The following is a 19,967-nucleotide window of genomic DNA, read 5'->3' as shown; positions in this document are numbered from 1 at the left end:
CAGCAACCTAGCACGACCCCGTTTAAAAATAAAAAATAAGCCGGGCGTGGTGGCGCACGCTTGTAATCCCCGCGCTTGGGAGGCGGAGACAGGAGGATCACGCAGGTTCGAAGCCAGCCGTGCTGGCGTAAGAGACCCTGTTTCAAAAATATAAAAATAGGTCTGGGAGTGTAGCCCAGAGGAAGGAGGGCTTCCAGGAACCCCAGTACCACCAAAAAAAAAAATAATAATAATAATAAAAAAATAAAAATGAAAAATAAAAAATAAAAAAGAGCCTTAAAGTAGAATGTCCCTGGACTCAATCCACAGTATTTAAAAAAAAAAAACTTATTAAATACAATGAGGATCTGCTGATGTACTAACAGCAATTCGAGTTTTTCCTCCAACCAGAAGCCCTTTTGATTAGAAAATGAGAGACGGCCAATAAGACCCATCACAGGTCGCACACTGTGTTCCTTTTGAATGCTGGAAGACATTTCCTTCTTCTGAAGACAGCAGCTGAGCCTCAGAATCAACCCAAAGTAGAGTAACTTGGATGCCTGATTTAATCCAGCAATTAAACGCTGAGTCACTTCACCTCTGTGTTTTGCCCCCTCCATGACAGAAAAATGATTCCTTATGCCAAGGGATACAGCGAGGTTGATAAAGCTGCCTACTGCTTTGGATTTCTTAGATACTGTGTATAAAACCCATGGGTGTGTTATGTAATGGAATATTACAGAATTTTAGATGATGTTTGGTTAAAGTTATTATTTCTTAACTCTAGTCCCACTGATTGTCATGTTAGATTTGAAAAGTTCAAATAAGTACATTTTTTCTGAAGACATATAGTGCCTTAAAACTATTACTGGAAAACAAAAAAAGAAAAGTTTAAATAAGAAATGGATATAACCAGTTAACTACTGAATAAGCATTTATATATTCAGCATGAGGTATAACTGTGGTCATAGATAAAACTCCTTATACCCACAGAAATTTAACTTATTACTTGACATAAAATATGCAGCTAGAAAATAAATTTTTACAAAGACCACTGGGTGAGCCTAATACTTAAAATAAATAAATCCCAAAGTCTTTAATTATGATTATTTTGGTAAGACTTTCAACACATGCTTTCTGCTAAATCCCACTGAAAGAACAAAATTTTCCATCACTCAGTCCTGCCACCATGCAAATACACTCCTTACAATTGCTTCAGATTCTTTTTTTTATTCCACCTAGCTGGGAGAAAATCAAATTAAATTAATTCAATTGTAAAAGGCTTTAATGTATACCGTAAATAAGAAACCGCCAAGGATTGGTGGTTACCAGAATTTTGGTTTGCCCTGAATGAGCACATCTTGTTGCTCACATACATCTGTCAAATCTCTAAGAATTTAATCTCAGTAGAGAAAATATAATTAATGCGGCCACAGCACACTCCAAATTAATGCGTTAATTTAAACTACAGCTGTTTAATCTTCCCTTTGTCAGAGACCAGAATACCTAATGCTTGATTCTAGAGGAGCGGGAAGTAAACAAGAGTGGAGAGAGGAAACTGAAGTTACCTAATTGTCCATGAAGCTTAAGGAACCATCGTTAAGTAGTTTCAATTAAGCAGCTTTCTGTCACCCTGCTCCATTCAATTGTACAATGGCAGACTAGTCAGAACCCAGATCCCAAAGGTACCTAGTACTCCTCTCCTTCTCTCCCTCCTTCCCTCCCTCCCTCCCTTCTCCCCTCTCTCAGTAAAGGAAATAGAAGATTGTATTAGGATATTGGGAAGGAAAGAAAAGTATAAATTAGCACACGTTCCTGGTGGGATCCCAGTCTACCTCTCTCCTCCACTATGAAGGGAAATCTGATTTCTGCAGGCACAAAGCTACCAATTTTGAACTACCCAGGCTCTAGCATGGAAGGGCTCAGACAGCCACAGCTGTGGTAGAGAAACTTCAGTGACCTAGCTCCACCCTCTTTTAATTCACTGTGACTTCCCTTGAAGAATTTTCTAGGTTATGACCTCCATAGCTGGTTCTTCCCAGAGCTGGATCTCTGAGGAAAAAAATCTTCTCGTCTAGCGGAAATTCTCAGGAGACTGCACTTTTTCTTTTTTAAACAGGAAACAGAACATCAAAACCTTTCAAAGTTTTATGTGTCTAATCACAGCAACAAACCAAACCTTTTCTTAATCAAACTTATACTTGAATAGTGAATCTAGTAGGTTTTCACGTGCCAATCAGAGAGATCCAAAGAAATAACAATGCTACCAATACCAAGGACAGAAATATTCGTTTCACATAACACAAGCAAAGGGCTCGAAACGGGCCTTCCTCTTTCATCGCGGCCCTTTGTAAAAATTGCAAGAGCAGACCAGTGGGAATTCTGGCAGGAAAAAAGTCCCATCAGAGACTGGCTTTTTGTTTAAAAAAAAAAAAAAAGCCTTGCTTATGCAGAAAATTCTTGCTTTTTCCATTATGTGGTGTCTGGGACCGGGTGGGAAGAGGAAGGCTTCATTCTATATCTGTAGAGCACTGTAATTTACAATGAGTCATGTATAACATAAATGAAAACGGTAACCTCTGAGGCAGGGGTCAGCGAACTTGATTTCAACTGAGGTCCAGTTTTCTCTGGCAAACTTGACCAAAAGCCAAACGAGGGGCTTTCCCTGGAGAGACGTACTCCTTCTTACCCAGACACTGAAGGCCAGAAAGGCCAAATCCAAAAGATGGTGAGCTCCAGAAGGAGACCTCTGCAGTGAGGAATTTGCGGCCAGGCTCAGCTTGTGAGCAGGCCTGTCCATCTTCCCGAGCACACCTTCCACTTCACAGGAGTGAGGTTTTTTTCCCTAACTGTAGCTACACGAAACACCCTAAGAGAGACAGAATGACCCATTTGGAGGCTACACCCTGTCTGAAGTGTTGACTCTCCTCACACAGCCTGGGAAAGTATTTGAGCACCTCTCTCCCCATCTCCTTTCTTCCTCACCTCCCCACCTACTAGAAGTAGGGCTTCTAATAAAATCATAAAATCCATCTTGACGACTTCATGGGTCCACCCTGTACCTAGGATTCTTCTTTTGCCTTCATGTGTTATGACCACAATGTGAACTGAAGTTGAACTAGTATTCTGAGCAAGACTTGATTTGAGGTCACATGAAAAAATTCACACCCTGACCCAGGGTCCAGCCCCAAGTGCTCAACGTCAGAGCTGTTCTTTGCTCTAAAAAAGAAAAGATTACACATTTTGCCTAACAAAACAAAACAAAAAAAAATATCTGATAGACCAGTGTTGCTATAAAACAGTTTGAATTTAGGCTCCAAAGGTAATAATTTGCTAATGCACAATAGTTTTTCCTAAATAAAATGGAGGTCACTGCTTTACTATATTTCATATACTTCACTCTTTACTGCAAGTAAAATATGAAAGAAGTCGGTACATTCTGCACAAAAGTGTACAGATGGCCTCATATAAGTCTCTGGTTTATGTGCTTCAAGTACATGACTCTGACAGAAACAAGATATGGACCAGGGCCAGGGCCAGGCATGGTGGTGCATGCCCGTGACTGCAGTACTTGGGAGGCTAAGACAGGAGGACTGCAGGTTCAAAGCCAGCCTCAGCAACTTAGTGACACCCTGTTTTCAAATAAAAAAATAAAATAGGGCTGGAGGTGTAGCTTGGAAGTAGAGTGAAGTTGAATGCCCCTGGATTCAATCTTCAGTACCAAAAAAGAAAAAAAAACTGAACATTAAGGTGGTTTTTTGTTTGTTTGTTTGTTTTGTTTTGTTTTGCGGGTCTGGAGATGGAACCCAGGGGCATTTGACCTCCGAGCTATACCCCCTGCCCTATTTTTATTCTTTATTTTGAAACCGGGTCTCACTGAGTTGCAGAGGGCCTCACTAAGTAGCTGAGGATGTCCGCGAACCATGATGCTCCGGTCTCAGCCTCCCGAATGCTGGGATAACAAGTGTGCACCACCATGCCTGCCTATAATAAAGTATTTTTATTACTCACATCTGTGAGCTTTTTAAATTAGTTTGAGGGTGATGGTCAGATAGTCAAAAATTACAGAAATGTGAGACTGTGTTTAAAATTCTGCAGTTTCTAGGCTCCTGGCAGGGTACACTTCCTCCTGCCTTCCTCTTTGGGGTTGGGTAGAAGGGTGTTGTAAAATACACATCCAGAACTGAGTTGGCTGCAAAACCCAGCTTCTCCATCAGCTGCTAGTGTTTGCCCTGGGTGAGTTTTCTTTTTCTTTTTAAATCCTCACCTGCAAACAGAAGTAAGTGAAATAAGGTAGCCACATATAGTAACCAGTGCACAGCATATTCTCTGAGGCATGGCTACAAGTCTATGAACAGAAAGTCAAGCTGCAGGAGGTTCAAACTTTTCATCCAAGAGGAAAAAAATCTGTCCTTACAAGTATTTAAGAAAAGGCAAAGGTAGCCTATCTAGATGTAATTAATAAACTAAAAATAGAAATGTTAAAAAAATTCAAATATAACCTTTATAGCAAATAAAAAGTATATAATTATTCAACAATAGGCCCATAAATAAAAAGTCCAGAATAAGGTAGCAAAATTAATCTGAACCCACACTGTTTTTCAAAAAAAGGTTAAATATTAACTCTCCTCTTTTCAACTTTTTTTTTTTTTTGCCCGCGTGTTAAAAGATTTCAATTCCTATAATCCTGCCTTCCCTTTTTTCTTCTTTTAGGAAATTGCACATTAATGTGAGAAACAAACTCTGAAGATTACTAACTTCATTTGCTAGAATATAAAATTTATAGCATTTCAAAATGTGAGCCAGACACAGCATGTGATCACTGTAAAAGATCGTACCTGGGGACCCACTAGAGCAAGAGACTGAATCACTCACTGTCCAAGCGAAACTCTTGGCTAGACTGCAAATGGGTTCTAGAAAATGGGCATGAGCAGGGCTGCTGGAGCGGTGGTGAGGGACAGCAGTTTTGTATCTTGGCAAAAGATCCCTGTGAAACCGACCCATCCTTCTCATGTAGGGAATATGAGAGGCTACTTATCACAGCTAGACTATAACCAATGAGGAGGGGATGGAGAGAGGAAGGAAGAAACGGTGGAAGGGACTCGGGAAAAGAGAGAGGGCTGTTCTCTCCTCTTGAAGAATATAAAGTACTCAAAACATCAACGTCTAGGTTTTGCAATGAATACTGGAATTCCCCAAAAGTAGTTAAGGAAAGAAAAAAAAAGTCGACTGATGAGAGTTCACTTATTTCACCTTAGTCATAGGCAAAGAGGGCTCAGATCTGAGGCTCAGAAAGCACCTGGCAAAGAAAACAATGAAACACATTTTTTTACACCTTGTGAAACTTCTCCTTAATGAGGGACAACATTAGATGACTCCAAACACAGAAGAGCTGGAGAAACAGAATCTGACAAAACTTTAGAGTTTTAGCTAAACAACTGTGAAGTTTATGCTCCAATATGTTTAAACTTCCTCTACAAGTAAAAAAAAAAAAAAAGGCTGCCCAGGTTTCTCAAGTTTCCCTTAAGGGAAAGATTTGACCGCAGTGACAGTTACAATGTAACTGTGCATGAAACTCCTCCAAACAGTGAAGCCAGTAAAGGTGAAAGTCAGAGCTGGTGTTCCATCTGCCAAACCCCTTCCCCTGAAACAGCTAGCTCCATTCGCATAATTAACCCAACAAGGGCTTTTCTCTATTGCTTGGGGTGCTACATTAATTCTATATATTTGCATGCATATACAAACATTTCACATATACTTTGGATAATTACATATATAACTTATATGTAAATATTAATACATTAGCATACAAGTATAATGCAAAATTAAATGTAACTTTATATATATCAATAATGTTACAAATAACTTTGTACAGAACACAGCCAAGAGAGGGTTAACTTGAGGTTGCTATTTTAACCATTTCAGACAGGTTCTAACACACAGAGGGAATAAATTGCCCTTAAAATAATGAAGGAATCGCCTCTTCCCTGCCTGCTCTTCTGATGGTCATTAAGCCCTAACAAACATTAACTCGCACATCTGCTTCATACTCTGGTTTTTCTGGAGTCTATTTCCTGAAAGAGGAAAGATCCACTTGTTTAATTCATTCTGTCCTAGCAGACCGCATCATGGGTCACCGGCAAGCCAGAGGGTCATCTGCCTTTGGATCCAAGACGCCCAGCAGATCAGGAGTCAGCAGTGCCACACGGATGACGTCACCAGCTGCGGCCTCTGTCCTGGGCTCCATGGCTGAAGGTCCACAGATGGACCTGTGGGCTCAGAGCCCAGTTCCTCCACTAGCCCTGTGACCAGAGGGACAAGTACATTGGACTTTATTTTTACAGTAGGTATAACAGCAAGTCCAGAGTTCAGGGAACACAGTAAAATGTCAGCAGAGCACCAGACACAGAATGTGTCGAACACACATCCCAATAGGTATAAATCAAGTTTTATGTTAATATGTCCATCTATATACAGATGAGTGTTTTTCCAAGTTTTCCTACATAGTAAGCATTTCCCATCAATGTTTTTATTACTTCCCTATTGTCTATCTTATAAAATATGCATTGTATTTATAGGAATTTGGAAAATACCAACAAATTGTATGGCCTTATATTTCTGATCATTACTCTTTCAGTTAAACAAAATATTGTTTTTAACCTATGCTTTTGTAAATATAAAAAATTAAGAATGAAAAGGCACCTTTGAAGTGTTCCTGTGTGACACGGGAGGTTTAATACATGGTTTTAAAAAATGCCTCTCAACTGTATTTCCACATAGGAGGCAACTATTTGTATTATTATTTGTATTATTTGTATTATTTGTATTATTTGTATTATTAAGTTACTATCTTTTACCCTCAAAACTATTGAAATAAAAAAAATTTTTTTTGGTACTAGGGATTGAACCCAAGTACATTCTACCTCCAAGCTACATCCCAGTCTTTTTCTTTTCTCTCCTTCTGTGTCTGTCTGTCTGTCTGTCTCTCTCTCCCTCTCCTAAATAGGGTCCAAGTTGCTGAGGCTGGCCTCAAACCTGTGATCTTTCCATTTCAGCCAGCGAAAAACAAAAACAAAACAACAAAAAAAATCAATCCACTATCCTTTGGCATTTATACCTACACAGGAGAAGGAATATAATTTTGTTCCTTGGTAGCAAACATTTTCCCAGATAATTTGGCAAAGCACTTTAATATTATTCTTATAATTTAAAAAGGAAAGGACCAAACAAATCCATACAGGTGGCCGTTTAATGATTTCACATGAAAAATGTAAAGGTCATTTTCCAATCTGCACACAGGCTTGAAAGCTTATTCTAATGATGTTGTTCTGTCCCACTGGGTATGAGCTCCTGTTTACCAACACTTGCAGTTCTCACACTAGCTCTTCTGTCTGAAATCTCTCGTTTGTAATTTCTTTTCCTTTGGATTCTAGAAGAGCTTTATCTTCATTTATTCCTCACGACACAGGTTTTATTTTTAGCTGTGTCAATTCTACTCTTCAACTCTGGTACATATGTTTGGATGTGTTGCTTCATTTTTAGTTTAACTATTTCTTTTTTATCGTTTTACTTCCACTTCACCCTAGATGGTCGCCTTTTCACCTCACAATCACCTGCTTTCTGGCCTTTTCAGGATGACCAGGGTTTCTTTTGGGTTTTTTTTGTTGTTTGTTTGTTTTTTGGTGGTACTGAAGGTGGAACCCAGAGGCTTTCTACCTCCGGGCTACACTCCCAGACCTATTTTATACTTTATTTGGAAACAGGGTCTCACTAAGTTGCTGAGAGCCTCACTAAGTAGCTGAGGCTGGCTTCAAACCTGTGCAATCCTCCTGTCTCAGCCTCCCAAGCACGGGGATTACAAGCGTGTGCCACCACGCCGGGCCGGTTTCTTGAAATCAGCATTTTTGGATGTTTCCTTCTGCTTTCGGATCCCCAATATGATCTCCCTTTTCCTAGACGGAGCAATGGTTTTCACGAGGCTCAGTTAAGCTTCTCCTGTTTATCACTAGACAAGGTAAGAGCTCCCAAACCTTGTGCTCCCTCTGAGCCCGCCCTCTCGACCCACTGTGGGCTGGTTAGGTCAGTCAGCAGGTTGAAAGGCACAGTTACTTAAGCAATTTCCAAAGTGGTTTTAATTTTGATGTAGTTTTGCTAGCCTGAGAGAAAAATCTCCCATCTTACTGCCTGGCTTCCTGATATGCTGAATGGCCAGGAACCTCGACTATGCAAACTCTCAGTTAACACAGGCCTTTCTAGCTCTATTTCCCCCCTCGAGGTTTTTCTGCTGTGGACTAAGAGTCTCAGGCTATCACACTCACAGCCCCTATTCCTTCTCCCATCTCTGCCTGCCGAGTTTCCAAGTTGTGACCACTCACTGAATAGAAAGCAACTGTTAGGAGATAAGAGGAGGAAAACTTCCCAGACAGCTAAGCCCTGTTATAGACACAAAATTAGGGAGGCCATGGGTCGGCCCACTATCTTTATGTGGTCAAAACTTATTCCATCGTGCTTTTAAACCTAGGTCAATTTAGTTTACAGTGGACAACCGCTCCCACCAGGTATAGTTTTTACAAGCGCTGAGAATGCCCCTCCCCCACCCCGCTTCATAGCGGCTGCGGGGAGAAGGGGCTCTCCAGAGAGACTATCCAGTCAGCCACTTTAATTTAAACTCAGGAAACTTTTATACAGGTTTCTTTCTCATTGAAATAAAGTAAGCAAAAACAAAAGCATCCAAGAAGTTTCGCTGGCAGCCGCAGCCTTTGAGACCCTTTCTGAGCAATGCCACGTTGCTCCTTAAAACACCCAGAAAAAAAATCCACCTGCACCCTTCAGTTGAACTCATCCATCTTTCTGTCCTGAGAAGGCAGGTAACACACACGCAATGTTTATGTTATAAACTTGGCAGTGGCCACCTTTCTTGAGAAATAACATTTGACATTCAAAGGAATTTAGTAATTTACTCAGTGTTTTTAGACGGCATTTACTGCTAACCTTGACATAATTCAGGTTTAAGACTTCAGATTCATTTGAGTCAACTTGAGATTTCTTGGACTTATAGATTTCAGGCAGCTTACCTACATGCCAAAACATACAATTCTTGTGCTGGATATCCTCTGGCTTTGGCTTTTAAGCAAGTAATAACCAGGCGATGCTCCATTATAATCAAAAGAGCGTGGGTCTGGAATAAGATCTGAAACTCAGGGAAACATCTGAAGCAGATATTTAACTTCTACAAAAATAACAGGAACGAACGCTGAATCGATAATGTGATAAAACTTTTGAGTTATCTTATCAAGCTTGTACTTCTTCCTGGGAAAATCACATACCCATACATTAACTAAAACATCTTCTCTAGGGCCTCATCAGTTTCTTCATAATTCAACCCTTCAATATATTTACCAGACACCAAAAAAAAAAAAAAAAAAAAAAAAGTTTCTAAATCAAAAGGAAAGTGAAGGGAACTTTTTTTGGTGGTTGTAGGAATGTAACAGCCATTGAAATTTCACAGATAGGGCAAACATAAGCCAAGACCACCCAATAAGCAGAATTCAGTTGCTGATACCTTCACAAAGGATGCTTAGCTGCTGCCCTGCCTGCAGTGTTACTGAACCCTGGGAAGGCTCCCTCACCACAGGGTCCCTTTTCTTTTTAAATATTTACATGATAATCTGAGCTTCAGTTTCCTAATCTCAAAATAGTTACAATATGCCATCTTGGTGGGGTGACTGTGAGGGCCAAATGAAAAAACTGTTTACAAAGTACCTCGCAGGGCAAACAGTTAAGTCTGCATATTTTTAAGGCGCAATTTAGCAAAAGACAAAGCTCTTACACAGATTTATAAGGAAGTGTGGAACAACAGCTGTAATTTATACTTTGATAGCTAATCAAATTCATTATATCTCATTTGTTGGCACTCAGCAGATATTTAATATTATTTAACAATAAAGTCAAAGTACTCTAACCACTTATTTATTTATTTATTTATTTATTTATTTATTTATTTTGCAGAACTGGGGATTAAACCCGGGGCATTCTACCTTCCAGCTACACTCCCAGTCCTATTTTTTATTCTTTTTTTTTTTTTTAAACTAAACAAGTCTACATTGCAGAGGGTCTCACTAAGTAGCTGAGGCTGGCCTTGTACCTCTGATTCTCCTGTCTCAACCTCTCAAGTACTGGGATTACAAGCATGCACCACCATGCCCGGCTTAACCACTTTAAGTAAATTAATTTATTTTTTGCTACCTAAAATATCATAAGACTTAAGTTAGTAATGTTACAAAAGGCTTTAAAATTATAAATTGATAATGATGAAAATATTCAATTATGTTTCTATAGTTAGGACATAGGGACAAAAAGAAATGACTTTTCTGATGAAGAACATTCTTAAACATTAAAAATTATTTTACAACTGGAGATTTAGCTGAGTGGTAGATCACTTGACTGGTATGTGTAAGGCCCTGTATATAATCTTCAGGACCACAAAAATTAGGTATGTAGGTATATAAAAATGAAACCCGTTGTCCTCAATGCAGATTCACAGAAGTTAGTTAACATTACATAATTAATATTTTATTAACACCCTTAAATCAGCTTTTCTTTTTCTTTTTGATGGTATTGAGGATTGAACCTAGGGCTATTCTAAACTAAACTATATCCCCTCCCCAGCTCAGGGTTTTTTTTTTTTTTAATTTTAAAATAAGATCTGACTAAGTAATCCATTACTGGCCTCAAACCTGGGACCTTCCCGTCTCAGCCTCTCTTGTACTGAGATTAAAAGTGTGTGCCACCATGCCTGGTCCCCTCAGCCTCTCCCTAGTTTGCCTCAGGAATACTCATTTGCAGGAAGGGCAATACTCAGGCAGCTCCTACGGCTGCAGCATTTACTCTGAGAAAACTCAAATTACAGGGAGAAAAAGTTATTAAGTACTAATCATCATATACATTTCTGTTACATTAAGATTAGAGACAAGTTCTGTTTAGAAATAACTCTGGGACAATTGTTATATTTTATTTTATTTTCACATTGAAAGCTGATCGGATTTGCCTGCTTAAGTCTAAGAGCATGCTATGTAAAATTAAATAAACACAGGAATGAAACTGCACTCTTTCTTTTCTAAACGGGAAAAGGATTTTAAGTAAGTTTGGGAACTGTATTTTACCAAAAACCAGTAGCAAGATGGAACCAAGATCCACTTCTCTTACTGGGGCACTGGCCCCAGGTGCTGGGTCTGAGTGCATCAGGAGGGCTCCTTGATTAGGGGAAAGCTTGGAAGACGACAAGGACAGCAGAGACAGTCACGCCAGCCTCACCCAGCCTCACCGTACAGCCCTGCTAATACCTAAGCTAATGTGTTTGTTACCTCTTAGGTAGATTTGAAGAAGTCTGAACAAACAAAGACTGATAATCTGAATAAACAAATGTTATGATCACTGCCCTCTACTGACCTTGGAAAATGTAACAAAGCAAAACCACTAAGTAACTCCCCAGGAACTCTGACCACATATCAAGTCAATGGATTTTGTTATACTGCACATTTGCAATCCTAGAAGGCATGCCATGAATATCTTTTAATTTGCTCATGCAACTGGAAGCATCTCAAACAAATTAAGATGTCAGCAATTGCTGAGTGCCTACTAACAGAGGTAAAGCATACGTTTTCACACTGGAGAGATGTTCCTTAAAATCATACACAATGCAGATCTGTAAAAACCTGGTTTCAATTAGGCACTTTCAATTCGTGCAAATCCCAAATAATCCTCAGGCCAGCCTCCAATCAGATCTGGCTATGAGGTCATGTGAACATCTCTACATAAATTATCTCCCAGTATTCCCTTCCTCTCACACACAGGGCTTCTGGGTTGCACTACTGATAAAATGCTACTAGTGTGAGAACTTTTCTGTGTTTTATTTCTCCAACAACCCTTTGTTCATTCAGACTTCTTCAAACAAACACATTGACACAGGTATTAGCAGGACTGTAGGATGAGACCAGTGCAACTATCTCCATGGACAATGTTGTCTCCAAGCTTTCGACTAAAACAAAAACCCATATCATGTTCTCAGACCCAGCGCCTGGGGTCTGCCTCAGAGCATTAAAAAAATAATAATAATAAAATTCAGAAGAGGCAGTATCTACCTTTTCATTTTACAATGAGAGAACAGTGGGATGAGAATGGTTAAGGAATTTAACCATTTACAGGAAGCAAAGAATGGTGGGATTTCCGATTCAAGTAATGTATCACAAAAATTTGTATTTTGCTTATGTTTGTATTCTTTCCTATCTTGGGTATCAGTAATACATCACAAAAATTTGTATTCTGCTTGTTTTAGATTCTTTCCTATCTTGGGTATCAGCAAAGCATGGTGGATTTTCCAATTCAAGTAATATATCACAAAAATTTATATTTTGCTTATGTTTAAATTCTTTCCTAACTTGAGTATCTGGCAACAGACTATAATAAATTCAGAAGCACAACTTCAATATGCATCAAACTGTAACAGGACAGATTAATTTACAGGCATTATGTAATGCGTGGTACCAACTGAGAATAGATAAATGTGTACAAGCACAATGCAAATACCTCCAAGCAAAAAACAATCCAAAGAAGGTATTCCTGAAAATGATGGCCACACTTTGGGTGGCATGAAGCCATTGGAAGAAAGTTCTGCATACATAATTAAACAGAAAGACTAGCTGCTTATTGTGTCTTCCATTGCAAGGTTATATTTTAACAATGTTTATACTGTTATACACTGTATCACAATGTATGTTTTGTTTTTAATTGCAAAGTGGTATCAACAATGTATACAGTGTTAGAACAATGTATCATGTATGTCTATTTTTATTTGCAAAATTACATTTTAAAGATGTTTCTACATCCACAGTAGAAACAGAATAGTATGGTCCTTTACATTAAGTTGTAAGTAGGAATAATTGCTTCATAAAGTATTCCTAGAATATGTTGTTAAACGAGTGGACATTTTAGGGAAATTATACCCAAGTAGTTAAAACAAAACCAATTTCTAGTTCACTTTGTCCTCTTTCATTTTGAGTGGGCAAACTGAAAGCCGAAATACCATTTTGATATTAAATACTACAAAATCAATCAAGATCTCAAACCATTACGATATTACCCATCATTCAATTATACTTCTTCTATCTATCATTCCAAGTAATTTTCTCTTATATCAGCCTTGAGATGAATTTGACTTCCTTCCTAATGGAAATTTGTTAGCAAAGATCTACATATATGCAACAGCCACCTGTACCACTAAAACCTGTTTTCTGTTTGTTTTTTACTAATCAAAACATGGATGTGTAAATGGCATAATATACTTGGCATTTTTATTTGCCATAGGTACAAGATGCTTCCCTTTTTTGGATGTTACTTAGCAGATGTATCGCACCATTTGTTGTTGAATTTCAGGATCCTAATGTTTAAGTTCCTCAAACTCAAACTTCCTGAAGAAATGCTTACTAATCAGAATTTCTCCTACTGCAGACAAAAATACATTCACCTAGAAATCAGAAAAGGCTAACAGAAAATTTATCAAAGAATCTACTGACAACTTAGTTTATGGAAATAATTAGAGACTACACAATCTATTTTTATGACAGAAAAATTATTAGAATACCAACTGTTAGTTGCTAGTAAACAAAATAGGCTCCCTCCACTCATATAACTTCTGCCTGAATAAGAGGTGTAAGGACTTTACCCAGAATATAAAAATAGAAACACTGGAACCTTTAGGTTCGAAACCAGCCTAACCAACTTAGTGAGGGTAGCCCGGAGGTAGAAGGGTTTCTTAAACTAAGCTGTCAGATTCTTTGATAAATTTTCTGTTAGTCTTTTCTGATTTCTAGATGAATGTATCTTTGTCTGAATATAAATTCAAATAAATTTATCTGAATATATATATATGACATATATGAATATAGTCAGATAAACTGAAATATATGAATATATTCAGATAATGTCTCAGTTAACCTCAGGTAACTGAAAACCAAGAAAAGCAAAGCCACAGATAAGAGGGACCACTATCTCCCTTCAGTCGGGCAGTGTAATTTGCCTACCTCAGCCCTGTGATTCTAAAGGATGGTAATCTGCCAAAAAGTTCCTTCCCAAATAACACTATACTGAACCTAACTGTCACCACAGCTCCAGGAAAGAGCTTTAAAAAATAGCCTGGTGATGCCTTCAGCTCCTCCCCGGGAATACCCAGGGCAGCCCTGCCTGACTCACAGGCCCCTAGGGCTCAGCCTGTAAATTCTTAAAGGGGCCAAGTCAGAAGTAAGAAGCCTTTCTTCTCCCGTCAATTTCCTTTTCCAATAACTGTGGCCATACAAATAATTAATTAGAGGCATCTTCCGTCCTTGTCCATGTTTCTGGGGAAAAAAACTAAATTTTAAATTAACAGGGGAAATGTATTAACAAATGAAAAATTTAGCATCAAGAACATAAATGCCAGTGCTCACATGAGGGTGAACTCTATTACAATATTTAACTCCATACAAGTAATACATCTGTGATCATAAGAAAAGTGATTGAATTTAGCTGATTTTTATCAAAAATAATGATCACATTTGCTTTTTCCAGACCCCTTCTTTTAATCAATCATATTGATGATATCTTTTAGAAATATATTTCATTTCCTACTAAAAGACAGAAGGTAAACATTTAAATGTTTTCACCTCTGTAAGAATCTTTCTAGAGTAAATAAAAGACTTTCAAAGGACTTTTCCATTTGTTGAGAAGGTAGAGGCAGGGCTCAAGGGCCCTGTTTTCAGATAACCAGCCCTGCATTCTCCCAAGAGCAGAGTGGACAGTGGATGCAGAATGGGCAGACAGTTCGAAAAGTCAGACGTTTAATAAGCCAATCCTCCAGCTTCACAGCAGAGCACCGCTTAAGGGAAGAGGGAAGTGGGAGAGAGTTATGAGAAGGCTTACTCTGAAATAAAACAGAATTCATCAAGGCAGGAGTTGGTGAAGCGAGGAAAATTATTTGCACGGGTGCTATTTCTGCTGCTTCAAGGACAAAACCATATGTTATGAACACAGGGCTCGGCCCAGGTGTATAATTTGGCATCAGGTCGCTATTTTCTGTGACCCCTGTGCAGCGTAGTCAATTTATGTGATTTATTACGGCCTCGGCTTCTAGACAGGGAGTGATAACCATGGAGGGACACTCAGATGCTGAGTGTAAAAAATGTAAGAATAACATGCCTCGGAAAACCATGAAAACAAACACCAACTGCTGGCTATTTTCTTTATCTGTTTAGAAGGGGTTCTGATCAAAATGTAAAATAGGCCATGCCACACACAGGCTTTTTTTTTGGTCTGTATGTGAACCTGCTGGGATGCAAAAGAGACCAGAATCTCACAGGTCCCCACACATAAAATTTGGCCTTACAAGTATTGTCCACATCGATTTCACATGCAGCCTCTGGCAAATCTTGAAATCCCACTTCATAGGAATCATATTTAAATGAAAATATGGGACTAAACTTCTAGAAAATTTAATGTTTAGTATAATATTTTCCATGTAACTCCCCTACATTTTCCTTTCCAACTTTCAGTTATTCCTAATTTCTCATTTATATTCAGACTCTCTTTTTAATACTTTCATGCACATTATCATGGATCTCTTTCTTGAATTCTGCTAAATTTTTTTTCATTTTACTCTATCTTCCCATGTATTAAAAAGAAAATGAAAGAGCTGTTTAAAATCTCAATGTCACCACCTTATTACATAAGAAAGCATTATAAAATAGTTTAGCACCTAAGAAGAGAAAATTGCTTCTCTTACACAGACTTACTTCTCTGAATATTATATCCAAATAAACTTACACCTGAGGCCAGTCATCAAATATAATTTTGTTTAGGAAATACTTTAACAAAAATTTTTGTCATCATTAATCTTGAAAAGGTGCCCTTATTCCACCTTTTATATCACTCAACTGAGATATTTTCAAGATTCTGCAACCCTCTGTATTTTGGGACAAATTAAGTCATTTTTCTTTTTGCTTTTTTTGGGGGGGTTGTTGTTGGTAGTGGGGTTGAAATCAGGACATTCTATCACAAAGCTATATCCCAGATCAATTTTACTTTTTATTTTGAAACAGGGTCTCACTAAGTTGCTGAGGCTAGTCTCAAACCTTCAGTTTTTCTTTTGCATGATCCGACTTAAGGAAATGTTTCTAATTTACAAAAACAGTCAAATTAAAAATGTGATGTACTGGAGAAAACCAATTATATATTTTTCCTTAATCTGCTAAGTGAAACTATGCAAAAATTGCAGTAGTTGATGCAATTATATACAGAGGTACTGACTTAAAGATTTTGTATTCATCTGCAAAGAAAAATTAACTTTTACTTTTTAAAATTATTTTTCATTTTTTAATTTTTGCATTTTTTTTTTTTTTTTTTTTTTTTTTTTTTTTTTTTTTTGGTGGTACTGGGGTTCCTAGAAGCCCTTCTACCTCCAGGCTACACTCCCAGACCTATTTTTACATTTTTTTATTTTGGAAACAGGGTCTCCTAAGCCAGCACACGCGGCTGGCTTCGAACCTGCATGATCCTCCTGTCTCTGCCTCCCAAGCACAGGGATTACAAGCGTGCGCCACCATGCCCGGCCTTAATTTTTGCTTTTAACTTCATAATAATATATATTAATTGAGCAATTTTCTAAAGTATAATATAACATATGTAAAATAAGCATCCCTTTTGGGTCCAGTGGGGGAGAGAAAGATGGACTTCCTTTCTAGAGCATCCTTAGTAAATTCCTTAGTTAATTAACTTAAGTTCCTTAAGTTTCACACCATACTCACAGTCCTGACCCAGTGCTGAAGGTGGCTCTTACCCTTGCATTCTGCATCTTTATTCTCATTACCTCATTAATTTGTGTTAGAATAAGCCAACGTGAAAGAAGACAAGTATGTGAGTAGTAGTATCAGAACTGCTTCCAGAAATCTTACGGTACCACGTTCAGGTCTACTAGGTATAGAAGCAATGCAAGCTTACTGCCACCTGTCTTAAGCACACCTTCCCATTTCCTTCTTAGTCTCTGAGAAATAAAGATTATGCAAGGAGGGGGAAAAAATGCTTGAGATTTACTAGTAAGAAAACCCATGTTTGATGAAGCTGATCACAGCAAAGCTGAGCACCAGGCTCATCTCAGTGAGAAACTGAGGAGAAAATCCTTCCACGAACAGCTGAGCGCCCAGCTCAAGTATAGATCATCTCCAGCACACGGTAAGTGGGTTTTGGATGGAGGTGATTTCCATTTAAGAATAATAGTCAGTGAGTTTTATTTTTTCCCTCACAAGGGCTGAGAGACTACAGGCATTAATATTACAAATGACACTGCTCACACAAAAAAAGAGAAGCCCCTTTGCTTTGTTAATTCCAGCACTGGGTTTCAGCTTAAGCCACAGTGTTTCTGGAAAGGAAACCAAGAGGTGGATACCAGGTTAGAAAAACAGTGGCTTCTTCTCTGCTGAACTCTGTGGTTATCTTAGAACTGATTTTTTCCCCCACACAAATAATATTAACATTAAATATGCCCATATTAGACTTATTCTCTACTTTCCCAAAGTGAATTTGAGATATATAATACCAGTTACAGGAATGCAAACGGTATTTAATTCAATGGCAACTATAAAAATTGTGCTTAAAGATACTCACTAAACAGGTTCTTGGCTACTATCAAGCTTCTAGCCATGCAATGAGTTTTATGCACCACTGATCAATTCAGATAAAGCTACCTCTAAGATGACTTCTGCCCAGGGCTTAACAGCCAGCCCAAACCTAAGACTTTACTAAAAGAGAACACCTGGGAATTAAACAATGACTCATCACCAGCACTGACCTTGTTGCTCACTGTCCGCTTCAGTTTTCGAAGAACCTGGTGCAACAGGGAGGGGTCGAGGTGGCCGGGGCTTTGGAGTGGGAGGTGAGATCTTTTTCCTTCCAATATATTCAACATAAGTTCCCGGGAAGTCCCCTCGCTCCCCAGTGGTTTCATTGTAGCCAGTTAACCAGCCAATATCTTCAGGCCGGGCTTCCTGTCCATCACTGAACCCAAGCGCCAGCAAAGACCCTTTATTCACAGTCAATATGTCACCCAAGTGCAAGTCAATGTCTTCCTCTCGTTCCTTTTTATAGTCATACAGCGCTCGGTACTGGTACCCCTCGGCGCTCATATTTGCAGATCTGTTACCATGCAACGGGAGGCTGGTTGTACTTGGTGGTCCGACTTTACGTAAGTGAATTCAGAGAGTGTGTTAAAATTCCTAATAGGTGTCCAGCAGAGGACAAAGAACCACTCTCCAAGGGTTTAAGAGGAGAGGTGACTGGCCAGCCGGCTGTCCATCTGTCCTCCATCAATGGTGTGACTGAAGACAGGGCTCGGCTTCCTCCATGTGCCACAGCCCGCTCCGCTTCCTTCTCACCAGCCTGTCAACACGCCACTCCAGGCTGGCTCTCGCGGCGAGGCCCAATCCTCTCTGCGGCTCCTGTCACACTGTCCATCTGTCGTCTGATTTCACTGTCTCACTCCACACTCAGCTTCACCTAGCAGAGGAAAAGCAAGACTTATGAATGAAATCACACTCTGCCATCTGCGTGAATCTGAATTTCTACTTCCATTCAACAAGTACTTTAATCGATTTGGCAGATGTACACAGGCCAGGGTGCTACCGCTCAACACAGTATACACAACCAAAAAAATTAGCAAGACAGTCCTTGCCTTCTAAGAACGCTGGGCAGGAACCCGAGGAGTGTTGGCATGTGGCAATGCCACAGAGATAAGACGGGTTCGCAAGAAACCAAAACATTAGGTAAATGCCATAACGGAGGCAGACACTCGAAGTTGTGGGGTTCAAACGAGGGACAGACCACATCTCACTACAGGATTCTAAAGGCAGAATGGAATGCAAGCAATGATCTTAGGCACAGAAGTGATTAAGCAAGCATCATATTCTGGGAAGTGCTAGAACAGGAGCGGACCAGCCAGATACCAGAGAGGGAAGAGCGGAGCCGGGTGAGGACGACAACAGGGGCAGGGTCACAAGACATCACGCAAGCGGGCGTCCGGTTTGTAAATCCCTAATTCCACTGTGGAATAGAGCACTGAGTGGCATGGGGAAAGGGCAGCAACAGGACCAGGGCTACAGTGAGGATCTCATCCGACTGCAGTGAGTAGGACTGGTACAGAGCAGGCAGAGGTGTGGCATGCTGGGCAAAACCCGTTGCAGCAGTCTGGGCAGGTGACCCAGCAGGACACAAGCGGAGCTGCAGGTGTGCAGCGCAGGTGTGCAAAAGAGGAGGGCTGAAGGGAGGCACACTGTGGGGGGCGGAGAAGGTATGCAAGGTGCAAATGCTTAGACAGGGAGCAAGAAAGACAAAGGAGGAGGAAGGGTGCCTGATCCTGCAAGACCAAGAAGAATGCTGCCCAGTACCTGGCAAGGAGGACCCAGGAGGCATGAAAGGCTTTGAGGGTGCAGGCAGCTACCTGCAGGTGTGTTGGTGGTTGCTGAAAACCTGGGCTGTTGATGTTGAAGACTGGATACACTACAGACTTGGTAATGAGTTGCAAGTGAGTATAGGCCATATTCAGTAGGATAGGGCCCGTGTGTGTCTCTGTCTGTCTGTCTCTCATGCACACAAATGACCCAAGGACCAAACAACACTGAAGCCCCATGGATCCAACTAGGAAGGAATGTCAAGATTTAAGATGATGCAGTGTCCCAAAAACATGATGTTAGACGAACAGGTGATTCTTATGACTACGAAGAGTTTTTTGAGAAAGCCGATTCTGACCAGTCATGAGGATAGTGGCTAGATTTTAAGGAGTGAAGAAATGAGAAGTAGCAATGATGGCTACAAGAGTACTCTAGAAAGATGGTGGGGTGGAGGGAAAAATGGTTAATAAAGTGTTTCTCTTTTTACTTTAGAGCATAGAGGAGGCAGAGTAATTGAAGAGT

General features: G+C 39.6%; 1 protein-coding gene across 2 annotated transcripts in view; it reads right to left on the bottom strand.

The window, feature by feature from the left end:
* The window catches only part of PIK3R1 (phosphoinositide-3-kinase regulatory subunit 1), a gene marked incomplete at both ends in the record, with an annotated part of 71,213 nt that extends 53,028 nt beyond the window's left edge, over window positions 1-18,185 (bottom strand). For both annotated transcript variants that reach the window (XM_080694868.1, XM_080694869.1), the window contains one exon: window positions 17,852-18,185. In XM_080694868.1, coding sequence (XP_080550994.1) covers window positions 17,852-18,185 — 334 coding nt within the window. The remainder of the gene's footprint in view (window positions 1-17,851) is intronic.
* Window positions 18,186-19,967: the final 1,782 nt, after the last annotated feature.

The sequence above is a fragment of the Muscardinus avellanarius genome (assembly GCF_963383645.1).
Source record: "Muscardinus avellanarius genome assembly, chromosome: 1".
NCBI lineage: Eukaryota > Metazoa > Chordata > Mammalia > Rodentia > Gliridae > Muscardinus > Muscardinus avellanarius.
The sequence above is the reverse complement of the archived record's forward strand: the minus strand, read 5'-3'. Positions and strand labels throughout refer to the sequence as shown.